The following is a 23428-nucleotide window of genomic DNA, read 5'->3' as shown; positions in this document are numbered from 1 at the left end:
ATATTAATTTTTTTTTAAAAAAAAACTTTACCTGTAGCTCCTTTGGGGGCTTCCTAAAGGACGTTGGGGGGTCTGCAAAGGTTCCCCCTCCCGCAACTGGCCTTTAGGGCCTCACAGGGACCATTTAAGCATGTACTGTGGCCATTTTTTAAAAATTTTTTTAAAGGCTGCTGAAAACAAAATGGCTGCCGTGTATGCTCAAACGGCCTCTGCTAGGCCTGGCATGGCCTAGGGCCTCACAGAGGCCATTTGAGCATGTGCGGTGGCCATTTTGTTTTTGGCGGCCATTTTTTAATTTTTTAAAAATTAAAAATGGCACCCCCCTTCAAATGGCGCCCGGGGCACATGCCCTGCCTGCCCCACCCTAGATACGCCCCTGCTACTTCCCTGACCACAACCACATGAAGCAGGCAACGTGTGAGAAATCATGGGCTTCCCAAGTAGCATCCAGCACCAAATAAAATAAGCTACCCAGGGGAGGGGGGTTAGTCAAGTGGGTAATGTAAAAATAAGCAGCCTACAAGATAATCTCTATTACACTGGTGGGAAAGGGGCAGAGTATCTCATGGCTTCTTAGAGAGGGCTCCCTTAAGCTTTGTAAAGTGTAGCTATAGGACTTGTGCCAAACGTGGGGGGAATACATGCTTGCAACATTTAATGAATGGTGTTAGCTTGTTTTGCTCTCTGGAAGACAGTGGCTGCATTGCTTGGAAAAAAGAATCCCTCCTGAATATAAACATATTAGCGCTGCACAGGCAGTTCAATCACCCAAGAGAAGTAATGCAATAGGGCTGCTTTGTCTTCTGGATCCCAGGGACAGGTGGCTGCAGTAAATTCAAAGGCGATTTGCTATGACCAATGAGGGCTCAGAAACAGAAACCCCAGAAGCTGCACTTGTGAATTAATTTCCTCCTCTTAGCTGGAAGTCAGAAGTGGCTATAATTTAACTCCCATTAAAAGTTGCTGTTGCCTGCAATCCTGAAATGTTAATTGCTTCTTCATATTCTCTGCTTATTTTAGCCTTTTAAAGCTTTTTTCGATGCCAGGGTTCTGTTCAAGAAGACAAACATACAGATGAATATAATAAAGGCAGTAAAAAGGTCATCATTCACACTAAATGTCCTTTTTAAAAATGTGAGAGAAGAACTCCACGTGTACACAAAAAGCTGATTTTGTCCCAAGAACTGAGATTGTTGCAACTTGATTAATGGGGATGAGAGGACTCACCTTCTCAGGCAAAACTCTACCAAATATGATGACCACAATGTGATGACTTGCTCAAACCAGTGTGTGACTACACATACTTTGGACACATACTTTGATAAAGAGACTGAGCAGTAGCTACCCTTACCTGTAAGCCTACACTTGTGGGAAGAAACATAACAATTCTCACAGCTCAGAAAAAAATGAAAGAAAGCATATCATAGTGATGAAGACTTTGCAATCTCAGCTAATAGGACAGGGCTGTCTAGGGTAGGAAGAGGTCATAAGAACCAGCTTTCTGGAAAAGACCAAAGGCCAGTGTTCTGCTATACTGCAGCAACCAATATGCAATCTAGACCAATATTCTGCTTCCTGCAGCGACCAATAGATGCTTCTAGGACAGGGCAGGTGCTAGGGGTTCTGGCGCCCCACTGTAACCTATAAATCAGTGCCCCCTCCTTCATCAGTATTAATGGCAGGCTATACCTCCCCCCACTTTCCCCAAACTTCTTTACAAACTCTCAGTTTGGTCACATGATGCTACTATTTCTCCTTCAAATCGAATGCTGTAATAAGTAAATTGCAGTGAAGGGGTGAATGCATAGTTGGAATAAGAACAAGTTTTAATTGTAAACCGCCCTGATCAATTTCGGAAGGGCGGTATAAAAATAGAATAAATAAATAAATATGTACTGGGCAGTAAATACTTAGCATCGTATGAACAGGCTGTCATAGTCCAAGGGTTAATGTGATCAAAGCAAACAAAACCAAAATGAAACCAAAAACTAAATAGCTGATGACTCGTAGCTCCATCCATAATGAGTGTTCCCTCTAATTCTTTAAAACTGTGAGCAGAATTAAGTTTTTTGCTAGGTGGCAGTATCAAGGCAGTGTGTGCACATGTGCATTATTATGTGCCACTACAGATAATAAAACATGTGCACGCACAGGAGCCCAAGTGGGAGCTGCTGTTATGAGAAACATATCCTGACAGTCTTCTTTCTCTTTAGCAGGTTACATTCAATCTGCCAAGTCAAACTGTTTCTCTTCAACCAAGCAGTTAAAATGGGTGCAGTAGCTACTATCCATCAGCCATCAATGGCCATTCAGCAAGCACCTTCAGGATGTAGGGGCAATGCATTTCTTTCTTACTTCCACATCTCAAAATATCTGTTATATTTATTTTGTATTCAACAAAATAGCGAATACAAAATCTGAGGCAAAAATACTGAATGGGGCAGGTAACATATCTCAGGGTTAGCAACCCTAACTGGGCAGATCCCTGCTAACTGGGCAAAGAGGCACCTTTTACCGTGGTGATTCTCTTTATTTAGCAGGGGGAGAGTAACTGGTCCTATCCACCCCCAGCACAGTACCTCCAGTGACAGTTCCTGGTGTCTATCTTATGTTTCTTTTTAGAATGTGAGCCCTTTGGGGACAGGGATCCATCTTATTTATTTATTATTTCTCTGTGTAAACCACCCTGAGCCATTTTTGGAAAGGTGGTATAGAAATTGAATTATTTATTATTATTATTATTATTATTATTATTATTATTATTAGAAAAACAAGTCAAAATAATGTAACCAACAAATGCAAGATCTAATAATAACACCAGAATTAATAAGTGAAAGAGCAAAGAAAATTAAAAATTGGACTGCTCCAGGCGACGATGAACTGCATGGCTTTTGGCTTAAACACCTAACAAGCCTTCATAAACAACTATCAAAACAGTTCAATCACATTTTGCAAGGAGGTGATATTGAACAATGGCTAACAACTGGGAAAACTCATCTCATCATGAAAGACCCAGCAAAAGGTGCAGTTCCAAGTAATTATAGACCGATAACCTGTCTGCCAACCATGTTCAAATTATTAACTGGAATAATAGCAGATGAAGTGATGCAACACTTATTAACTAACAAAGAGCTTCCAGTTGAACAGAAAGGAAATTGCCCAAACACCAGAGGCACAAAAGACCAGCTGCTTAATTGACAAAATGATTTTAGAAAATTGTAAGAGAAGAAAAATCAATCTAAGTGTTGCATGGATTGACTACAAGAACATAAGAACATAAGAACAGCCCTGCTGGATCAGGCCCATGGCCATCTAGTCCAGCATCCTGTTTCACATAGTGGCCCACCAGATGCCGCTGGAAGCCACAGACAGGAGTTGAGGGCGTGCCCTCTCTCCTGCCATTACTCCCCTGCAACTGGTACTCAGAGGCACCAAGAAAGCCTTCAATTCATTGCCTCACACATGGATACTAAAATGTTTAGAAACAACTGGTGTCAGCAAAAACATTCAGATATTTATAAAAAAAGCAATGAGCATGTGGAGTACACAGTTAACAATCAATGGTGAGACAATTGGACAGGTTAGCATTAGAAGAGGCATTTTCCAAGGGGACTCACTATCCCTTCTGTTGTTTGTAATCGCCATGACCCCACTTTCACAAATACTAAACAAAACAGGCCTCGGATACCAAACATCTAAAACATCAAGCAAAATCAACCATCTGCTGTACATGGACGATCTGAAGTTGTATGCAAAGTCCCAGTCAGAAAATGAATCACTGCTAAACACTGTCCGTATATTCAGTAGCGATATAGCAATGGAGTTTGGACTAGACAAGTGTGCTGCATTAATAATGAACAGAGGGAAAATAAGAAAAACAGAAGGAATAGAACTGCCCAATGCAAGCAAGATCAAGAACCTGGAAGAGAAAGAACCTTACAAATACTTGGGCATTCTCCAGGCTGATAACATTGCACACACTGAAGTTAAAAGAAAAATTGGAAGTGAATACATCAGGAGAGTTAGAGAAATCCTCAAGTCCAAACTCAATGGCGGGAACACCATACAAGCCATAAACACCTGGGCTATACCTGTTATCAGATACACTGCAGGAATGATAGACTGGAACCAGGCAAAGCTAGAGACGCTAGATCGTAAGACCAGGAAGATCATGACCATCAATCATGCTCTGCACCCCTGCAGTGATGTCGATAGGCTATACCTCTCTCCCAGCTCAGGTGGAAGAGGAATGCTGCAAGTCCATCAAACAGTAGAGGAGGAGAAAAGAGGCCTTGAAGAATATATCACGGACAGTGAAGAAGATGCACTTTGGTCAATAATGTGAAACTATTCAACACCAATGAAACAAAGCAGGAGAAAGAACAAGTCAAGAACCGAGCAGAAAAATGGAAAAATAAGCCCCTGCTTGGTCAATATTTGCACAATATAAGTGGAAAATCAGACATCACCAAGACCTGGCAATGGCTTAAGAATGGCAACTTGAAGAAAGAAACAGAGGGTTTAATACTGGCTGCACAAGAACAGGCACTAAGAACAAATGCAATAAGAGCAAAAGTCGAAAAATCCACCACAAACAGCAAGTGCCGCCTTTGTAAAGAAGCAGATGAAACCGTGGACCACCTAATCAGCTGTTGTAAAAAGATCGCACAGACTGACTACAAACAAAGGCATGACAAAGAAGCAGAGATGATACACTGGAACATCTGCAAAAAATACAAGCTACCTGTAGCCAAACATTGGTGGGACCATCAAATTGAAAAAGTTGAAGAAAACGAAGATGTAAAAATATTATGGGACTTCTGACTATAAACAGACAAACATCTGCCACACAATATAACAGATATAACTGTAGTCGAGAAGAAAGAAAAACAAGTTAAAATATTCGACATAGCAATACCAGAGGATAGCAGAATAGAAGAAAAAGAAATAGAAAAAAAATCACCAAATACAAAGATCTACAAATGGAAATTGAAAGGCTGTGGCAGAAAAAGACCCAAATAATCCCAGTGGTAATTGGTGCCCTGGGTGCAGTTCCAAAAGACCTTGAAGAGCACCGCAACACCATAGGGGCCACAGAAATCACCACCAGCCAATTACAAAAATCAGCTTTACTGGGAACAGCCTATATTCTGCGACGATATGTATAACAATTGACAATAAAATTCAGCCATCCCAGGTCCTTGGGAAGGACTCGATGTCTGGATAAAACAAACCAGTCAATAACACCTGTCTGACTGTGTAAACAAGAAATAATATTATTATTAATATGCTGGAGAAATGGGTGACCTGGCAGCAAAATGGCAGCAAAAAACTCCCACAACAATCCAAAAACCACAGGCAGCAGCAGCTTCAAATTCAGCAACGGCAGGTTAACAACAATGCTCATATCAACCCTCTCTTGATTTATTTGATTTTTGCGGGAAACAGAGACTTGCACAATCAATTTTTGTTTACTGTAGGGATGAATTTCAGTTATACTTGAAGACCTCTTTTTAAAAATCTTAAAAAGTCTAAATCATCTTTTCAGTCCAAAGGGGCACAGGACAACATCCAAAAAGAATAATTAAACAATTCCTCCAATTAAACTGGCCCTTAAAATTCCCTAGTGTTAATGCCACAGCTAAGAAGATTGCTATTAATTGTAAAGTAAGTATCATTCAGTATGCCCCAGTAGTTTCATTTGAAAAGCAATCAATTCATTATCATTGCCTTGATGGTGTGTAAATCAGAACCAGAGCTTCGGCTGACCATTATTGGGAGGTGAAGGGAGCACAGAGGGGCAAGAGATGACCAGTATTTGCTACCAACTGATGGAAGGGAAAGGTCTGGAAGTTTGCCTTGCCTCTCTCACTTGGGATGTCCCCAAGCAGCAGTGCCTCCTCAGAGCGGAGGAGGAGGGAGCTCAACTGCTTCACAGTTGCTTCGTGGAGTCGGTACCACCCGCTGCTTTGGTGAAGGTGACCTCCACCTCCTCTTCCATCTCCCCCCCTTTCCTCCCCCCTTCTTCGCTACCCTGAACCGGAGGAAGAGAGAACAGGAGAGAGTTCCTTGCTGCGAAGGAGACAGGGATTGTTTGTGGTTGCTGCCACCATGGAGCAGCGCTCCTGCTTGGTGTGGCTCTTTTTGGTTTGAACTTTCCAGCCGGCAGAAAGGTGGTAATGGGGTGCAAAAGGTTCTTTCGCCTTTTGCTCTGTCCCAGCCATGGTGGGGGACCCTATGGACATGCATGCACCCTGACGCCATATCAAGGCATGTTGCCATCAGGGCTCTCTCCTCTTGCCACAGCCAGATCCTTTGCTCCCAGGAGGGAGCCACGGTGCAGTGGGGAGATGGGAGCAGCACACGCCCTCCCAACGTTGGCACCTCTCTGCTATGCGGTCCTTGCTTACCGCGTTGTCCCGGCCCTGTTCTGGGAAGACCACAAAGAAGGGTATAAAGGGAATGGTGGTCTCCCACGTCTGTTCCTTACCAAACAGTGGCATGCTGCTTCTAAACATCGAGGTTGCATATAACCATTGTGATGAATAGTCATTGGCTGACATCCTGAGCAAGGGCACACCAATGCAGTGAGGGGAGCAGACGAACAGCACTTCCAGATTAACTGCACCAGTGCGTAGGACAAGGGGAAATTTTTGATGACCTCCTCTTCCCCAGGAAGCCCTCTGTGCCATCGAAAAATATGGCCTTGAGCACAGTACTCAGGGACACTTTTCTGTCAAAAGTTGTCAAAAATGATCCTTTCCCCTGTTCATTGATGCAATTAGTATGGAAGTGCTGTTAGCCTACTTCTCTTACTGCACAAGTACTTTCTTGCTCCGGATAGCATCCAGTGATAGAGTGATCCTTCATAAAGCTTGTAGGCGAGCCAGTTGACTCTCTGGAGTCATATGCAGACCAGCTTTCATTTAAGTTTTAAGCTAAGTTTTTAGACATCCTAGTTTTAGAGGTACATTCAATAAAAACCAACATAAATAAGAGCATTTTAAAAGTCTAGATTCACTCTGCTGATACAAAGGCCACATGTAGCCTTCTGTGTGCCCACCAGGGCTGTTAAGACCCACTTGCCATAAACCCTTGCATGTCCCTGAAACCTGCTCCTGAAGTTCAAGGACCCTGCTCATTAGCAACTGGCACAGAGAAGGATGCTGTCGTCAGAAGAAGAAAGACAAGTTAGAGCTTCTACTAATCAGTGAAGTAAAGAACTGGGGTCACTGCTCTTTATGTTTTGCACTCAGTTGAAAGCTTTAAAACATTGGTTGAGAAGTAGCATACAAAACAGTATTCGTGCTTATGACAAATGATTCAGATTCTCACAATGATTCTCACAAGTGTGGCAGAATATCTAAGCAGAAAATAGATGGCACAGCAGAGTGAACGAAGTCTGAGCTACAGAATACCCAAGTGTTAGGTTTTTTGTTTTTTGTTTTAAAAAGAGGTTCTATGTAATATCAACCATGGCAGCAAGGGTAGCTCCGGGAGGGTGGAGTAGGACCTCCCCCCATTTCTGTTTCAGAAATCTAGTATGTGGGACACAGTTTTTCCACTCATAAATGCACTTTGCCTGTGTTGTGCCCACCTCCCTTCCCCCCCCCCCGGTGTCGCCACTGCACTGCAATGACAAATTAGCAATTGCAGCCTAATCCTAAACACGTTTACATGAAAGTAAGTTCCACTGAGTTAAATGGGACTGTCTGTTTAATAAATATGCATAGGATCATAGCCTAGACTATTGCATTGCTATGTAGAAGGAAAGCATTGCTACTAAGAGTGGTAAAGATATATTAACAGCTTGAAATAGAATTTTTGTTTGTTATAAGAAACAAAATTACCCCAACTTTATGATTTGGGGTAACCAGCACAGTGGCCAGATTTACAGATGGCATTAAACTATTCAAGGTAGTGAAATCCAAAACAGATTATGAAGAGCTCCCAAAGGATCTCTCCAAACTGGGTGAGTGGGTGAAAAAATGACAAATGTGGTTCAAAGTAGGCGATTCATTTTGGGGCAAAAAACGCCAACTTCACAGACACTGATGGGGTCTGAGCTGTCAGGAACTGACCAGGAGAGAGATCTTGGGGTTGTGGTGGACAGCTCAGTGCACAGCTGCAGTGAAAAAGGCAAATTCCATGCTAGGGATCATTAGGAAGGGGATTGAAAGCAAAAATGCTAATATTATAATTCCCTTATAAAAAATATATTATGCGGCCACATTGGAATACTGCATGCAGTTCTGGTCAGTGTATCGTAAGGACACTGTAGAACTGAAAACAGGAGGGCAACAAAGATGATTAGGCATCTGGATTACCTTCCTTATGAGGCAAGGCTACAGAATCTGGGGCTTTTTAGTTTGGAAAAGAGGTGACTACAGGGAGACTTGATAGAGATGTATAAAATTATGCACAGAGTAGACAGTGAACAGAGATAATTTTTTCTCCCTCTCTCACAACACAAGAACCAGGAGTCATCCCATGAAACTGAAGGCCAGGAAATTTAGGACCAACAAAAGGAAGTATTTTTTTCACAGAGCACATAATTGATCTATGGAATTCTCTGCCATGGGATGTGGTGATGGCCAATAGCTTGGATGGCATTAAAAGGGGCGTAGACAAATTCATAGAGGGAAGGTCTAACAATGGCTATTAGTCTGAGGGCTATAGGCCACCCCCGGTCTCAGAGGCAAGAATCCTCTAAATATCAGTTGCAGAGCAGCAACAGCAAGAGAGAGGGTATGCCCTCACCTCTTGCCTGTGGGCTTTTCAGTGGCATCTGGTGGGCCACTAGACAGGATGCTGGTCTAGATAGGCCCTATACCTGATCCAGCAGGGCTGTTCTTATGTTCTTAAATGAATGAATGGTAACAAAAGGTGCTGCAAGAGCACAGGATCACAACTGACTGCACATAATTCTCAGAAACTAAAAGCACAGCATTTGGAACACAAAAACACACTGTTGAAATTCCCAGCTCCAAGCCATATGTCATGCTGACCCAGCAGGCAGCTCAAGGAAGTGTGAGGTGGCCATGTTGATACCACTGTAGTAACTGCCAGAGGCAGCATGGAGAGCAGGGGGAGATTTGCTTCTACCTATTCTTTTAGTTTCAAAGTGCTCAAAGCAAAAGGTAGACCCTGAAAGTGCTGTTACCTCCCGCTATTGCCACAGTCATGAATGATCACAATGTTGGATCCTGCAGAGAACTTCACATAGCCTGTACAACAATGGCACAGAAGCTTTTTTTTGTGTGTGTGTGTGCATGTCACACAAAATATTTGAAAGCTTTAGGAATTCACCACACATGCATGAGGTCATGAGGGGACCTCAACCAACACTACATCCAAGGCTCTTCATGATATCCCAAGCAATCACATATAATGTGTGCTACTGCTTCTGTCATCCCCCACCTCTCCTACTGGGGGTCTTTTTCTCTCAATGCTTCTTCTTACTGTCTGAAGAGCTGTGTACAGAATGGGTTTTGTGTTCTGTACTAAGCTTGGAATGGAATGCAAAATGGCCCAAACATGACTGAAACAAGGCCGTTCCATTCAGAACATTCCGAGTGTTCTGGCTTGCTTTTTTTTTTAAAATTAAGATAGTGAAAGCAGTGCTGGGGGTGCGGCAAGAGGCACCTTTAACATTAAATTAATCGAAGCTCTTACCAGCTATAGTGCCGGGCATTGCAAGGTGTCGCTGTGGTGCTCTCACCGGCATCCCATGCGGTGGCAGAATGTTTCTGAAGCTCACCAGCCACCGCGTGGGATGCCAGCTGTGGCAGCGGCTTGCAGTGCCGGCAGTACCGCTGGCAAGAGCTTCATTTAATTTAATGTTAAAGGTACCTCTCATCACCCCTAGCACTGCTCTCACTGTCTTTAAAAAAAATATTTTTTAGGCTGGAGTACTCAGAATGTTCTGAACGGAGCAGAGTTGTTCCGTTCCAAGCTCAGAACACTTGAAATGGCCTGTTCTGAGTCAGAGCATTTCGAACTTGGAATGTTCTGCACATCCCGAGTATAAAGGGTGTTCAGCATGGTGTTTAAATGTAGAGAGCAAAATATACATAGGTTAGAAAGCAATTTAAAAAATTTAAATGTCCACCTAAAATAAGCTACTACTGAAACTTTAGTCAGGGAGGAACCTTATGCAAGCTGCTTTTCTGTTCCTTGTACTCTCACGGGTGATACTCACTATTATGGCCATTGCGGAGGTCTAAATTATATAAAGCTGTTGTTGGATATGTAGAGTCTCACCAAAAACCCCTTGAGGGTCCCAAAATATTCTCAACAGTAGAGAAAAAAATGTGAGATTTTTTTTCCAAAGGATGTCCTTTACAACAATATTTGGAAGACCAAATATTGAATTAATAGCAATACACTCAGTTAAGGCAACATTCCAGATTATGCCATTATACAGTAGTTTCTATTATTTGGCCAGCCAAATAACATAACAAAGCAATTCTTCAGTAAAAAATCAGTCTTCTCATTTTCTCATTTCAGTCAGCTTTCATAATGTAAACTGGATAGGTGTCCTGGGAATGGTATTTGCTCAGTTTTAGTCTTGCTCTCTTCTCCCACTAGAGCTTGTGAGATGGAGACAACTTGATACCTATCACTCTTGATTGCATGGGCTGGTATCAGGGGTTAGCATCTTTTGGGTAGTTGCCAAGGGCCCACTGCTGATTCAAGACCACCTTTGCATCCTTAGTCTTCCTGTGGTGGCTGCAGAGCAACTTTCTCAGGTACTACTCAGACAGGAGGGAGCCCATGGAGGTCGGTTTTCCAAGGGTTCCTGAAATCTGGAGCTGGCCCTGGGGATTGCCTAGCCTATCACTGAAGTAAAAGGATTGGACAAACCAACAATCTATATATTTATTTCTCTAAGATGTACCCGTGGCTAATGCCATGTGTGGCAGCTCTCACAAGAGTTTGCGAGCAGCTGCCAGATACCTACGGGTAGGGGCAAGACCAGCTGCTGCCAGACAGAGAAAGTGGTGAGCAGGTGAGAAAACTATGGTGGTGGGTGGGTGGTGGAGAGGGCACGCAGCCAATCTCTCCGGCCCACCTGCTGGCCAAAAGGAAAGATGGCGGAAGAAGGCTGGCCAGCGGGTGAGTGAAACTGGCAGGCGGTGGAGAGGGCGGCGCACACCCTTTCCAGACTGCCTGCCAGCCAAAAGGAAACATGGCCCGGCCCACCAGGCGGAAGAAGGAGGCCTGTGGGCAAGGGGTGGAGAGGGTGGCACACTCCCTATCCTGCCCGCCTATGGGCCAAAAGGAAAGATGGTGCAGCCCGCTGGGCAGAAGGCGGCCAGCCAGTGAAACTGGCGGGCAGGCAGTGGATAGGGCGGCACACTCCCTCTCTGGACCGCCTGCTGGCCAAAAGGAAAGATGGGTCTGGCTGCCAGGAGAAGCGGCAGGGAGGAGAAGCCGTGGGGAGGAGAAGCGGTGGCCAGGCCAGCTGGCAGTGGGGGACGTTTGAACGAAATGGGGCTGGGGGGGGAGAATGAGGGGTGCAGATGCTCTGCGCCAGGTCAGCTAGGCCCATATAATATGAAAAGATGGAAACATAGTTGGTGCCAATTGCTCTTGTGCTCAGTGTTAGGTACTGTCCCCAGGCTTTCTCAGCCATGCCCAGTGCTGCCTCTCAGTAATGTGCTGCTTTGCTGCCAAGGTTCTCCCACTCCTGTCCTGAGATCCCACTGAATTTGCATAGCCCTTCCATTTAATAGACAGTGATACTGTCCAATAGTGTACAGTAATACACTCAATCCGCAAACTTAAGAACTGGTATTACACATTATGTAGAATTGGCTCGGCATCCCTTCTGGTAGACACCCTGGGTGGCCCCCTGACCTCTAAGGCTGGCCCTGCTGTTGTGAGGAGGAAGGAGGCAAATGGATTCTGCCTCTAGTGTCCTACTAGATTCTTTGGCAGCCCCACTGCACCTGCTCCAGTGAGAAATTGATAGTTAAAGGAAATCAAATACATATGTCTTGAAATATTATTCAGATCTACATTTCGTAAGACATCAGGATGATACAGACAACCAGGAGGCTTTTCTTTTCTTCAGTGCTCTATTTATGTCACCTCTATTCTCAAATCATCTAGTCTCTCACATGCTCAAAAATGAAAAATACCAAGTTATTTTTCCTTTCACAATGCATTGCCAAAGGGTAATTCCTGTCTCCTGTATTTTCTGATTCTTCTTTTCATTTTTTGATTAACTTCCTTACTCAAGACAGACAGACAGACAGACAATCTGGTCAGGAAAAGACCACTTGGCCTAAGAAGCCGGTTCCCTCAAGGGATGGATTTTAACTACTGAAAAAGATAAGAATTGTTTTTGTGCTTCTTTTTTTTTTTGTATACCAAGTTTCCTTTCTTGGGGGGAAAAATCCATCTCAAACTCATTTTCACGTTATTTGCTTTGATAGTCTCATTTACAAAATGGTTCCATATGTTGCCTATTACAGTGTGTCTTATATATTCATTTCTGATGTCCTAGTTCCAATTTTCTAACTTTTAAATTGGATATTTTCTGCCTGAAAAAAAGAATCACTGTCGTAAATGGTTCATTTTTCCTAGAGAAAGGAGAGGAAACCGAAGGGGGTATACTCAGAGGTAATACGTAAAGCATTATTCCACACAATCAGAAATATCACTTCCTATGATAGGTGCTGTTGATTTATGCCAGAACCTTTCCAAGAATGGATTCTTATGTGCATTTAGCTTCCACGCCCCCCCCGCGTGCATTTGAAGGTAACTTCCACCCCTCCCTTACACTTATATGCATGTCCACATGTGTCATTGTGTGTTGAGGGTGAAATCTTCAGCAGCTTGACTACTGAATTGATATTTGGGAATAATTTATTATAAAAATCAGAAAGTTTTTCAGCGTTGCATCTCAATATTAAGCTGCTGTTACATCTGTACTTTATATGACTATTTGTTACAAAGTGACCATGTTTTACTGCACTTGATTTTGTATCTGTAATACACTCATTTATCATCATGATATTTCTTTCATTTGTGAAACAGATTTTACGGGCCAGCATCAACCTACAGTAATAGTTCACTTAAAAGATACTTTTCTTGTGGTTTTTTGGTAATGTGGTTGCCAGGCATTGATAACACACTATCAGAAAGCAGCTTTATCTGTGTTTTTCAGTGGCAGAATGTGCCAATTTATACTATGGGTATACGTCACTTTCATATGCCTAGAGGAAAAAAGCAATTAATATGTGATACACACATAGGAATTCACTGCAAATAATTTCATACTTTGCTTTTATACTTAGGTATTGTCTGCTTTGCTCACTTATTCCTACAGTTATGCTGTATACTGGTTAAATTCTAAACTCATATTTTACTTGACACATACAGAGTGGGTTTGTGCATGCACTTATGTGAAGACATGTACGCTTGATTCATCCCTAACCTTAATGTGCCCTATATGCCATGGTGGGGAGGAATAAACAAGTTCCATCCCAAAATAATCTTTGGCCACATAAGTGTAAGAACTGTTCTAAATAATCTGGAAATACTTTTGAGATTTTACTAGCTGTACAGGTACAATAAATGCCAATATATTGCTGGGGAACTTGGCACAGATAAATGTACACCCCAGTCAAAAGCAGAGTTAACTTGGAAGTAAGGAAATTGATTTGAGATTGCAATATTTCTTGATGTCACACAGGAAATGTATAGCAGCACAGCCAGATGCAGAATCCAGCATTTCAATTCAAAAGGCTTTGCAAAGGTAATCCCCCCTCCCGCAAAAGGCAGTTATGAACAACACTACTGAGACAGGAAGGCTGTTCTCACATGCAGCCTAACCCAGGCTAGGGAAGCCCAGTGTGGGTTAGGCTGCGTAAGAACCATTGGGATTGGGCCCGAGACTGGCGGGGCAGTGCCGCCTAGCCTGGCTTTTTAGCCCAGCTTTTAGCCTGGGTTAACGGTGCCAGCAGGTCATTAACCTAGGCTCTAGGATCATGTTCAGCCTGAGGAGACACAGAGATGGGTGCCTAGAGCACCCATCTCCTGGGGGAATCCCCCATTACACCGTGCTGCCCGTTGCAGCAGTGGATTGTCTGGGAGTGTGGTCCATGCTCCCAGCAACATTTAATGGATCATATAGGGGAAAGGTAAGATTAGTGCAGCCTCCCTACCACCCGCCCGGTTGTGTGAATGGCCCCCAAGTGTTACTAGCTATTTTGTGAAACACATAAACCACACTGCAAGCAGTATCTGGTTACAGAATTTAAAAAGAAAGCACATCAAAACACAACCCAAAAAATTCATTTTTAGATTCTTAAAAAAAACAACTCACTCACCTCCAGTAAACTAGCACAGCAATAAGAAGTATGAGGCACACAAAAGTCAAGGCTGAGACTACGATGAGAGGAATGATCCATTCCATTTTGCCAGGAGTGGGTCTGGTTGCCATCCCGGAAATATTCTTGTCGGCTGCATATCAAGCAGGTAATAACAAAATCAGTAATGGCAGAAACAATTCAAACTGCTTCTAATAATTTGAACAGGGTCATTTCGCATATTTCTTAGAGGCAAACCTGGGTTTGCCACATAATGTGAACACAGCAAAGAGCTGTAGCTGACCAGGGCTGGCCTCATCATGAAATGACCTTAGTCAGGTCCCTCAAGAGGCAATTATTAGGGGGTGTGGCAAGCAGCAGTACTGCCACCCTGCCTTGCTAAGCAGTATGTGGTGGGCTAGAGCATCTAGCCCACCCCTTCCCTGGCAGCACACAGTGGTGATCTGACGCTCCTCTTCCTCTGCTGGAAAGGAAAAGCAGGTGGGCTGAGCAGAAGAGAAAATGGAGGAGAGGAGAGTGGTGGGAAGATTCTATACTGCCTGCTGAATGGTTTCATCACATAATATCTGCATGCCTGGGGTAAGAGGGCATTCAGAGCCCTACTTCACTCATCCTACAGCCAACCATGACTTCTGAACGAGTGTTCTAGAATTATAGATGTAATTAAAAACACAAGGCTGTTTTCACACAACATGAGCTTCCTGGGTTACCCCAGGCAGCTCAGGTCATCTGGAGCTCTCAGCAGCTCCAGAAGAGGGTAGCCCAACTTTTTTACTAGGCATTTTACAGAGGTAAAATGAACCTGCGGTGTGAACGATCGCCCCTGGGTAAAAAAGGCTTCCGCCCAGCCCACCACCATTTCCGGCAGCGAGCGAGACGGGGTGGTGGGAGGAGAGAGCGGCCATGCCAAGTGTGGCGGCAGCCCTAATGAGAGCAGCCACAGTGCTTGTGGCGCCAGGCACTCCCACTCCCAGTTGTTGCCTTCACCACACTTACGTGGGCTCACAGTGCAGCGAAGGCAAAGGCGACACTGCGCCCAAAGGGAAAATGTCACTGCTTTCCATAGGAGTGCTGACCTCAAAATGCCCAACATCAAAATAAAGATGAGTCTTTCATGAAGCAGGGAGTTAAACTAAAAATAAACCAAAGCAACTGCAGGAGGGGAAAATTTGGTTGTTATGTATTAACGTTATACTATAATCAAATAGTGTTTAGGAGCTAACTTTCAGGAATCAGAGGAATAGTTATTGTTTTCATTATCACAATATTTATTTATTTATTGTTACATTTGTATACCACTTTTCATTAAAACAATCTCAAGGCAGTTCACACAGAAAAATTAAAACAAGACTATAAAAATTACACAATTAAAATATTAAGACTTAAAATACACACACAATATAACCATACAAAAATACAAAGCAGCAGCAGTAGAGACAATCATATTAAAGCCTGAGTAAAAGGCCAAGATTTCACACGCTTTTTGTCACATGGTCCATTTTCTTTTCATTCCACCTCCTAGGATTGGACAATATTGTCTTGCATAAACCATCATTCAGTGTAGTCTCTTCTTGTAAAGTCTGAGATGTCTCGCCAGATGTAGATTGCTTATGCCCATCAAAGTTGATTTCTCGTGTTAGAAAAATACAAATGATTTTATACCTACCTTAAGATCAGACATTTTAATATTGTATTTTTTAAAAAAGAGGTGTGGCTGGAGAGGATAGGGTGGCCCAGATTGTCTTTTCCAATGTATAGAAGTTCACAAAAAGGCTAAACAACAGGTAATTTTGCATTAGTACACATTTAAATACATTTAATATTAGGTTAATGAGCACTTTTCCGCTCTACATGTTTAAGAACACAAGAAAATCCCTGCTGGATCAGGCCCATGGCCCATCTAGTCCAGAATCCTGTTACACCCAGTGGCCCACCAGATGCCCTTGGGAGCCTACAGGCAGGAGTTGAGGGCATGCCTTTTTTCCTGATGTTACTCCCCTACAACTGGTATTCAGATGAATCCTGCCTCCGAGGCTAGAGGTGGCCTATAGGCCTCTGACTAGTAGCCGTTGATAGACCTCTCTTCCATGAAGTTATCAAAACCCCTCTTAAAGCCATCCAGGTTGTTGGCTGTCACCACATCTTGTGGCAGAGAATTCCACAAGTTGATTACATGTTGTGTGAAAAAGTACTTCCATTTGTTGGTCCTAGATTTCCTGGCAATCAATTTCATGGGATGACCCCTGGTTCTAGTGTTATGTGAGAGGGAGAAGAATATCTCTCTATCCACTTTCTCCACTCCATGCATGATTTTATAGACCTCTATCATGTCTCCCCACAGTCATCTTTTTTCTAAACTAAAAAGCCCCAGGTGTTGTAGCCTTGCCTCATAAGAAAGGTGCTCTAGGCCTCTGATCATCTTGGTTGCCCTCTTCTGCACCTTTTCCAGTTCTGCAATGTCCTTCTCTAGGTGGTGACCAGAATTGTACACAGTACTCCAAGTTGGCAACACCACAGTTATGTGTAAGGGCACTACAATTTTAGAACTTTTATTTTCCATCCCCTTTCTAATGATCCCTAGCATGGAATTGGCCCTTTTCACAGCTGCTACAAATTGAGTCAACATTTTCAATGGGCTGTCTGCCACAACCCCAAGATTCCTCTCCTGGTCAGTCACCGACAGCTCAGATCCCATCAGTGTATACTTGAAGTTGGGGTTTTTTGTCCCAATGTGCATCACCTTACACTTGCCAACATTGAACAGAATTTGCTATTTTGTTGCCCACTCACCCAGTTTGGAGAAATCCTTTTGGAGCTCCTCACAATCTGTTTGGGATTTCACTACCCGAAATAGTTTGGTAGCATCTGCAAATTTGGCCACCTCACTGCTTACCCCTACTTCTAGATCATTTATGAATAAATTAAAAAGCCCTGATCTGGGTACAGATCCCTGGGGGACCCCACTTCTTACTTCTCTCCATTGTGAAAATTCTCTATTTATACCTCACCTCTGCTTCATGTTCTTCAACCAGTTAGCAGTCCACACATGTACTTGTCCCCTTATCCCATGACTGCTAAGTTTCTCCTGTGTCAGACATTAATTTTACTACAATTCAGTTTCTCTAAGCAAGATTCTATCTCTGCCCTTACTTGGCTTTTATCCCTCAGTATGGATGTTTTCAATCTTGCTACTTTCATACAAAACTTCCAGTGAAACAGTTTGTCCTGAAGTTTCTTGACCTTACTAGTTAATAAGACATTGGGCGAAGAGTATATTGCTCTATTTTCAAAATTTGATGGAATGGAATGATGAATTCTAATATCAACTTACAGATTTTCATTCGTGTAGCCTTCAGCAATATTGATATAAAGATTTTATTTCAGGATCCTAGAACTAACAAAATCTAAAATATTGATTACAGAGATGGCTCATTGTAAGTGAATACAGAATGTCTTCTTATTCTAGAACAATACATTTTTGTAGAGGTTTGTATTCTCACTTTATATATTGAATTTCTTCTTCTTTTCTATATGAGAAAGGCTGATTTTTGTCTTGAAATTATTTGGCAGCCTTTTTTACCAACTGAAAGAAGTTATGGCAAGCTATGACAAGGAGGGAGAGTAGCTGCCGCCACTGGAGCCAGAGCTGCCAAGCCAGAGCAAGCCAGAGCTTCCTCCTCCATCTTCAGCAATGACTTCCATTCATATAATAAGATCATGCAAAAAGGTTACTAGTTTGGGTATGAAGGACTACATAGGAGATAATATTAATAGTCATACAGATAGTGAATTTGGATGAGCAGAAGATTTGAATACCTGGTGCATATGAAGAGAAATCTGTGCTCTACCACCACCACCTATTGCTGTTTAACATTTATTACACATACAGACATCTCTTGAGTAACACAAGTGAGAGAAGGATACATGGAGAAAATAGGATTTGATAAAGCAATTACAAATGTACAAGTATTTGAGAGAAGATCCCAGGTCCAATCTGTGGCATCTCCAGGTAGGGCTCGGAAGCCCTCCTGTCTGCAACCACACAGAGTCACTGCCAGTCAGTGTAGACAGTATTGAAATAGATGGATCAATGAGTCAGACCACTGGCTCATATGGACATAAGAAGCTACCTTGGACTGACTCAAACCATTGGTCCATCTAGTTCATTATTGTCTTCAGCAACTAGCAGACCCTCTAGACCAGGGATTCTCAATGTTGGGTCCACAGATGTTATTGGACTTCAACTCCCATAATCCCCAACCAAAGGCCACTGGGGCTGGGGATTATGGGAGTTGAAGTCCACTAACATCTGGGGACCCAACATTGAGAATCCCTGCTCTAGACTTCCAGGGAGGGGTCTCTCCCAATACCACCTGGAGATGCAGTAGAAAGATTTCTTAAAAATGCAGCACTGGAGGCAATAACTAAACATTACAAGCAATGTATGTAACAGCATACCAACATCCATTTAGTCTTGTTTTTAAAGAAAATGCTGCTTTGGGAGGGGATAATTTGGAATAGAGAGGTGGTAGGAGAGAGGGCTTAACCCTTTTCCTAGGCACTGTTTATCAACTCTAAATCCCACCCACCCCATTTTAAACATACATTTTATATTCAGAGTACAGAAGCTGTGGGGCAGAATTGTTTCCACGCGAGACATCTTTTCCTTTATGCATACTTGCTGTGTTTACAGACACAGGGGAAGATAATCAACTGGTCCAAAGAAATATGCTTAATTATTGGTAACTTTTTTCAAAGTCACAGCTCCTAAAGATATAAGGCTACTGTTTTACAATGAAAGTAAATCTACATTACTTTGCCTATAGAAACAAATTTGAACATTTAAGAGTTGTTTCACCAAAGCCTTGCAATCTGAAGATAATGGTGATTTTCCCCGCCCCACCCCCGAAAATATTATAATTTTAAGGTAATTGAGTCAAAGTTTTTCCACTGTAAACAGGTAACAATTTTGCAAAGACTTATTAAACCCTTTCTGTTTTGAAAAAACTCAATCTACACAGCATTCTGTGTGATGTGCTTTAATTGCTGTATAGCACTGTGCCTTAAACCACAGGCCTCAATTTAATGCACTTGCATTCTAATGAGTGATTTAAGGTAATCGCTCAGAACAAAAAGCAACGAAATATATACAAAACACACAGGAACTCATAAACCATATACTGAAACACTTTTAAATTATGGCTGCTATCTGGCTAGTTTAAAGCTGTCCTGACAAGTATGGTTTCTATGACATTCAGAGCAGTTTACAGCAGCAGCAGCAGCAACAACACACACACACACACACACACACACACACACACACACACACACACACACACACACACACGATCTAGTCCAGCATCCTGTTTCTCACAGTGGCCCACCAGATGCCACTGGAAGCCACAGGCAGGAGTTGAAGGGCAGACCCTCACTCCTGCTGTTATGCCCCTGAAACTGGTATTCAGAAGGATCCTGCCTTTGAGTCTGGAGGTGGCCTTTAGTCCTCCAACTAGTAGCTGTTGATAGACTTCTCCTCCATTAAGTTATCTAAACCCCTCTGTTGGCTGTCACCACATCCTGTGGCAGAGAATTCCACATGTTGATTATGCGTTGTGTGAAAAAGTACTTCATTTGGAATTCACTGCACTAAGTACTGAAGAGTTCCTAGGAGTCTCTGTAGGCCCTTTTTATCTTCTGATAGTGACACCTTGTTGATGACTTCAACTTTGTCTTCAACAGGCTTGACTGCATCTTTTGAAAAGATATGGCCCATGTACTTGACACTGTCCACCAAAAACCGAATCTTGTCTTTGTTGAACATGATGCCTTTCTGACGTGCTCTCTCAATCATGTTGCAGGATAAAATCATGCTCCTCTATAGTTACAGCTGTGATGATAATGCCATATGCAATGATGTGGATGCCAGGGATACTGCCAAAGCACTCGTGGTTCTTCTGCTGGAATATATTGCTGGCTAACGTGATACCAAGTTAGTCTGTTAAAGTGATATTGCCCCCAATGGGTGCTGAAGGTGCACAGCTCTGCAGATTCTTTGTCCAGCTTGGCCTGCCAGTAGCAGGCCTTTTCATTAAGAATAGTTAATAACTTTTTGCCAGCCAAGTCCTTTTGCACAGCTTGAGGGGTTAGAAAAATGCTGCCTCAACACTATCTTGTTTAGTTCTCACAGATCAAGACACACACAGAGTAATTGTGTGTGTGTGTGTGTGTGTGTGTGCGTGTGATGATCCTGGGTGCCGATCCTGCGTGTGGGCTTAGTCTGTAGAGCAGCAGTTTCATTATAAACTGGCCTGGCATTTAACAGCACCAACAGCAGGCTTAATGTCCAACAGTATGGCTTTCAGCTTCCTCAAAGCTGGAACAAAGACCAGAAGGTTGACAGATCACAGCTGCCTGTCGGTTTCTTCACTGGCATGAGCAGTTCACACCACATCTCCCCCTACTATAAACTATTATGATGGTGGTTCCATCCCCCACATCTGTGCTAGCTTTCCACACACATCTTACAGACCACCACTCTCCAATTCATCCAAATATTATATTGGGAAACTAGGAATACTGAACAGATATTTTCTTTTCCCAGGCTTTCAAAATCTTTAACATTTTAAAAAATTACCCGGAAGATAATAAAGTTGTTCATCCCAAACTGCATTACAGGAGGATCTCGATATTCACGGGGGTTCCGTTCCATGGTACAACCACGGATAAGAAAACATGAATATTGAGGCATTGCAACAATGGGGAATTGATGATTAGGTTCCCAGTTGGGGGAAAACATTCCAAATACATAGATTTAGCTGCTCCCCTTGAGTTGTGCTGTACCCTGGAATGCTCCCAAATCGGTAGCAAATTGCCCCAAATCACCATTTTTTTCTTTATTTCTTTTAAATGGAGCCATTTTGAGGCTCCAAAACACAAAATGCCCCCATTAGGGGGGTCAGCCTGTCACAGGCACCATTAATTGCCGCCTCTTCCGTCCCGCTTGGAAACCAGCCAAAGGTGGGGTGGGGGGAGAGAAAGGCCATGTTATTCTTGCCCAACTGACAGCTGCAGAGTGGGTGAGAAGGCCATTTGGAGGAGGGGTAGATAATGACAGCAGTCTGTTGCCAGCCTAGCCAGTCGGATTTCAGGAAGGGAGAAGTGGGGGCAGCGAACAGAGGGGAAAAGTTAACTTTATGGTTTTTCTGTATGCTCCACATGGAGGAAAGGGCAGGCGAACAAATAGGTAGAAGCAAAGCTAACTCAGGAAACAAGCCCCACGTGCTTTTCTTGCCTGCTCCCTCTTGCTATTGCTTCCCCTTTGCAAGGCCAGTTTTTGTGCAAGCAAGACTCAAGACTCCGTTTAGGGAACTGGGTCATAACTCAGTGGGAGAGAGCTGCTTTGCAGGCAGAAGGTCCCAGGTACAGTCTCTGCTGCTGATGCACCTCTAGGTGGAAGTGGCGCTGGAGCTCCATTTGGGAGCTGCTCAGGTCCTGCAGGGAGTAGTAGTAGTAGGAGTGGGGTTCAGGTGAGGGTGGGGAGGGGAGTTTGGGGGGAACCCCAAAGAGCTTCAGCCTGGGCATGATGGGATAAAAACCCATTTGTGTGTGCCGGAGAAGGAGAAGTGCACACAGGAGGCTATAGGGAAGAAGAGCCTCCAGGAGGAGAGAGAGAGAGAAGGAAGGAAGGAAGGAAGGAAGGAAGGGAGGGAGGGAGGGAGGGAGGGAGAAAGAGAGAGAAAGAAATGGGGGGGAAGGGAGAGGAAGAGAGAGGGGAGGTGAGATAAGGAGAAAGGAGGGGAAAGGAGGAGAGAGAGAGAGAGAGAGAGAGAGAAGGAGGGAGAGAGAAAGAAAGAAAGTCTTCAGACTGCATGAAAGAAGGGAGCGATGTTGGGTCATGTCAGGTGTGAACTGAAAGGACAGGCTTCATCATAGGTCTCATCATAGGTCTCTCACAAATAAGACCATGAGCAGGGTGGGTGAGCAGGCAAACAGGCTATGGGCAAGTGATAGAGCAGGGTGGGTGAGTGGGCAAGTGCCAAGGAGGAGGATGGCTGATAACAGAGTAGGGCAGGTGAGCAGGCTGACAGGCTATGCATGAGTGATGGAGCAGGGCGGGTGAGTGGGCTGGAGGAGGGAGCCGCTTGGGCCCTGCATGGAGGTGGAGGAGCAGGAGCAGGACTTGTATGAGGGTGGGGAGGTTCCTGGGATGAGGGGGCTGTGGCGGGGGTGGGGGGAGCAATCAAGCACTAGTGTGCAGATGCTCTGCACAGGTCAAGATAGTTTATTAATAATATCATAAAACAGAAATTGAGGATAGAGTGCCACATATGGATCAATTTTGTATTATTCTGACACTCCTGTCAGGCACATTAGACCGATAACTGTTACTTTTCAAGAGTATCCCATGACTTTATGGCTGAGTGGGGATTTGAACCTGCTTTTCTACCTAGTTTCATCACAGGCAAAAGTTCATCCATCCATCCATCCATTCATTCACTCATTCATTCATTACATTTCTATACCGCCCCATCCAACAGCTCTGCGCAATTTACCAAACCAAACCAAAATATTATCATTTAAAAATCAAGCTTAAAACCATAAAATCTAAACAATCCAAACACAGTTTAAACGTTAAAAGAATTTAAACAATTTAAAAACTCTGGAAAGCCAGACCAAAAAAAGAAGTCTTATGGGCTCTCTTAAAGGCCAGTAATGTTCCTAAACCACAAATTTCTGCAGAGTGCATTCCACAACCCAAAGGCAGCTACAGAGAAAGCTTAGTCCGGAGTTGCTGAAGCTGATAACAGGCGCTCCTAGCCATAGCCTCTACCTGAGATACCAGGGTGAAGCCTGGATCTAAGAGCAGTCTCAAACTGTGTACCTGTTCCTTCTGGGGGAGTGTAACCCCATCCAGAACAGGAAGATCTATCCCAGCCCTCAAATTCCGATCCCCACAACGAGCACCTTCGTCATGCTTGGATTCAGATTCAATTTGTTATCCCTCATCCAGCCTATTACTGCCTGCAGGCAAGCATTTACGGAATAAATACCATTACCTGACTATTATGATAAGAGAAAATAAATAT

At 43.4% G+C, this 23428-nt stretch overlaps 1 protein-coding gene across 11 annotated transcripts in view; it reads right to left on the bottom strand.

Moving 5' to 3' along the window:
• PTPRG (protein tyrosine phosphatase receptor type G) overlaps positions 1-23428 on the bottom strand; it is a 799529-nt gene that overhangs the window by 137669 nt on the left and 638432 nt on the right. For all 11 annotated transcript variants that reach the window (XM_053287905.1, XM_053287902.1, XM_053287906.1 and 8 more), the window contains one exon: positions 14343-14475. In XM_053287905.1, the coding sequence (XP_053143880.1) occupies positions 14343-14475 (133 nt within the window). The remainder of the gene's footprint in view (positions 1-14342; positions 14476-23428) is intronic.

Source organism: Hemicordylus capensis, chromosome 2 (genome assembly GCF_027244095.1).
Source record: "Hemicordylus capensis ecotype Gifberg chromosome 2, rHemCap1.1.pri, whole genome shotgun sequence".
In the NCBI taxonomy this organism is placed as follows: domain Eukaryota; kingdom Metazoa; phylum Chordata; class Lepidosauria; order Squamata; family Cordylidae; genus Hemicordylus; species Hemicordylus capensis.
This window is presented reverse-complemented; position numbering and strand designations above follow the sequence as displayed.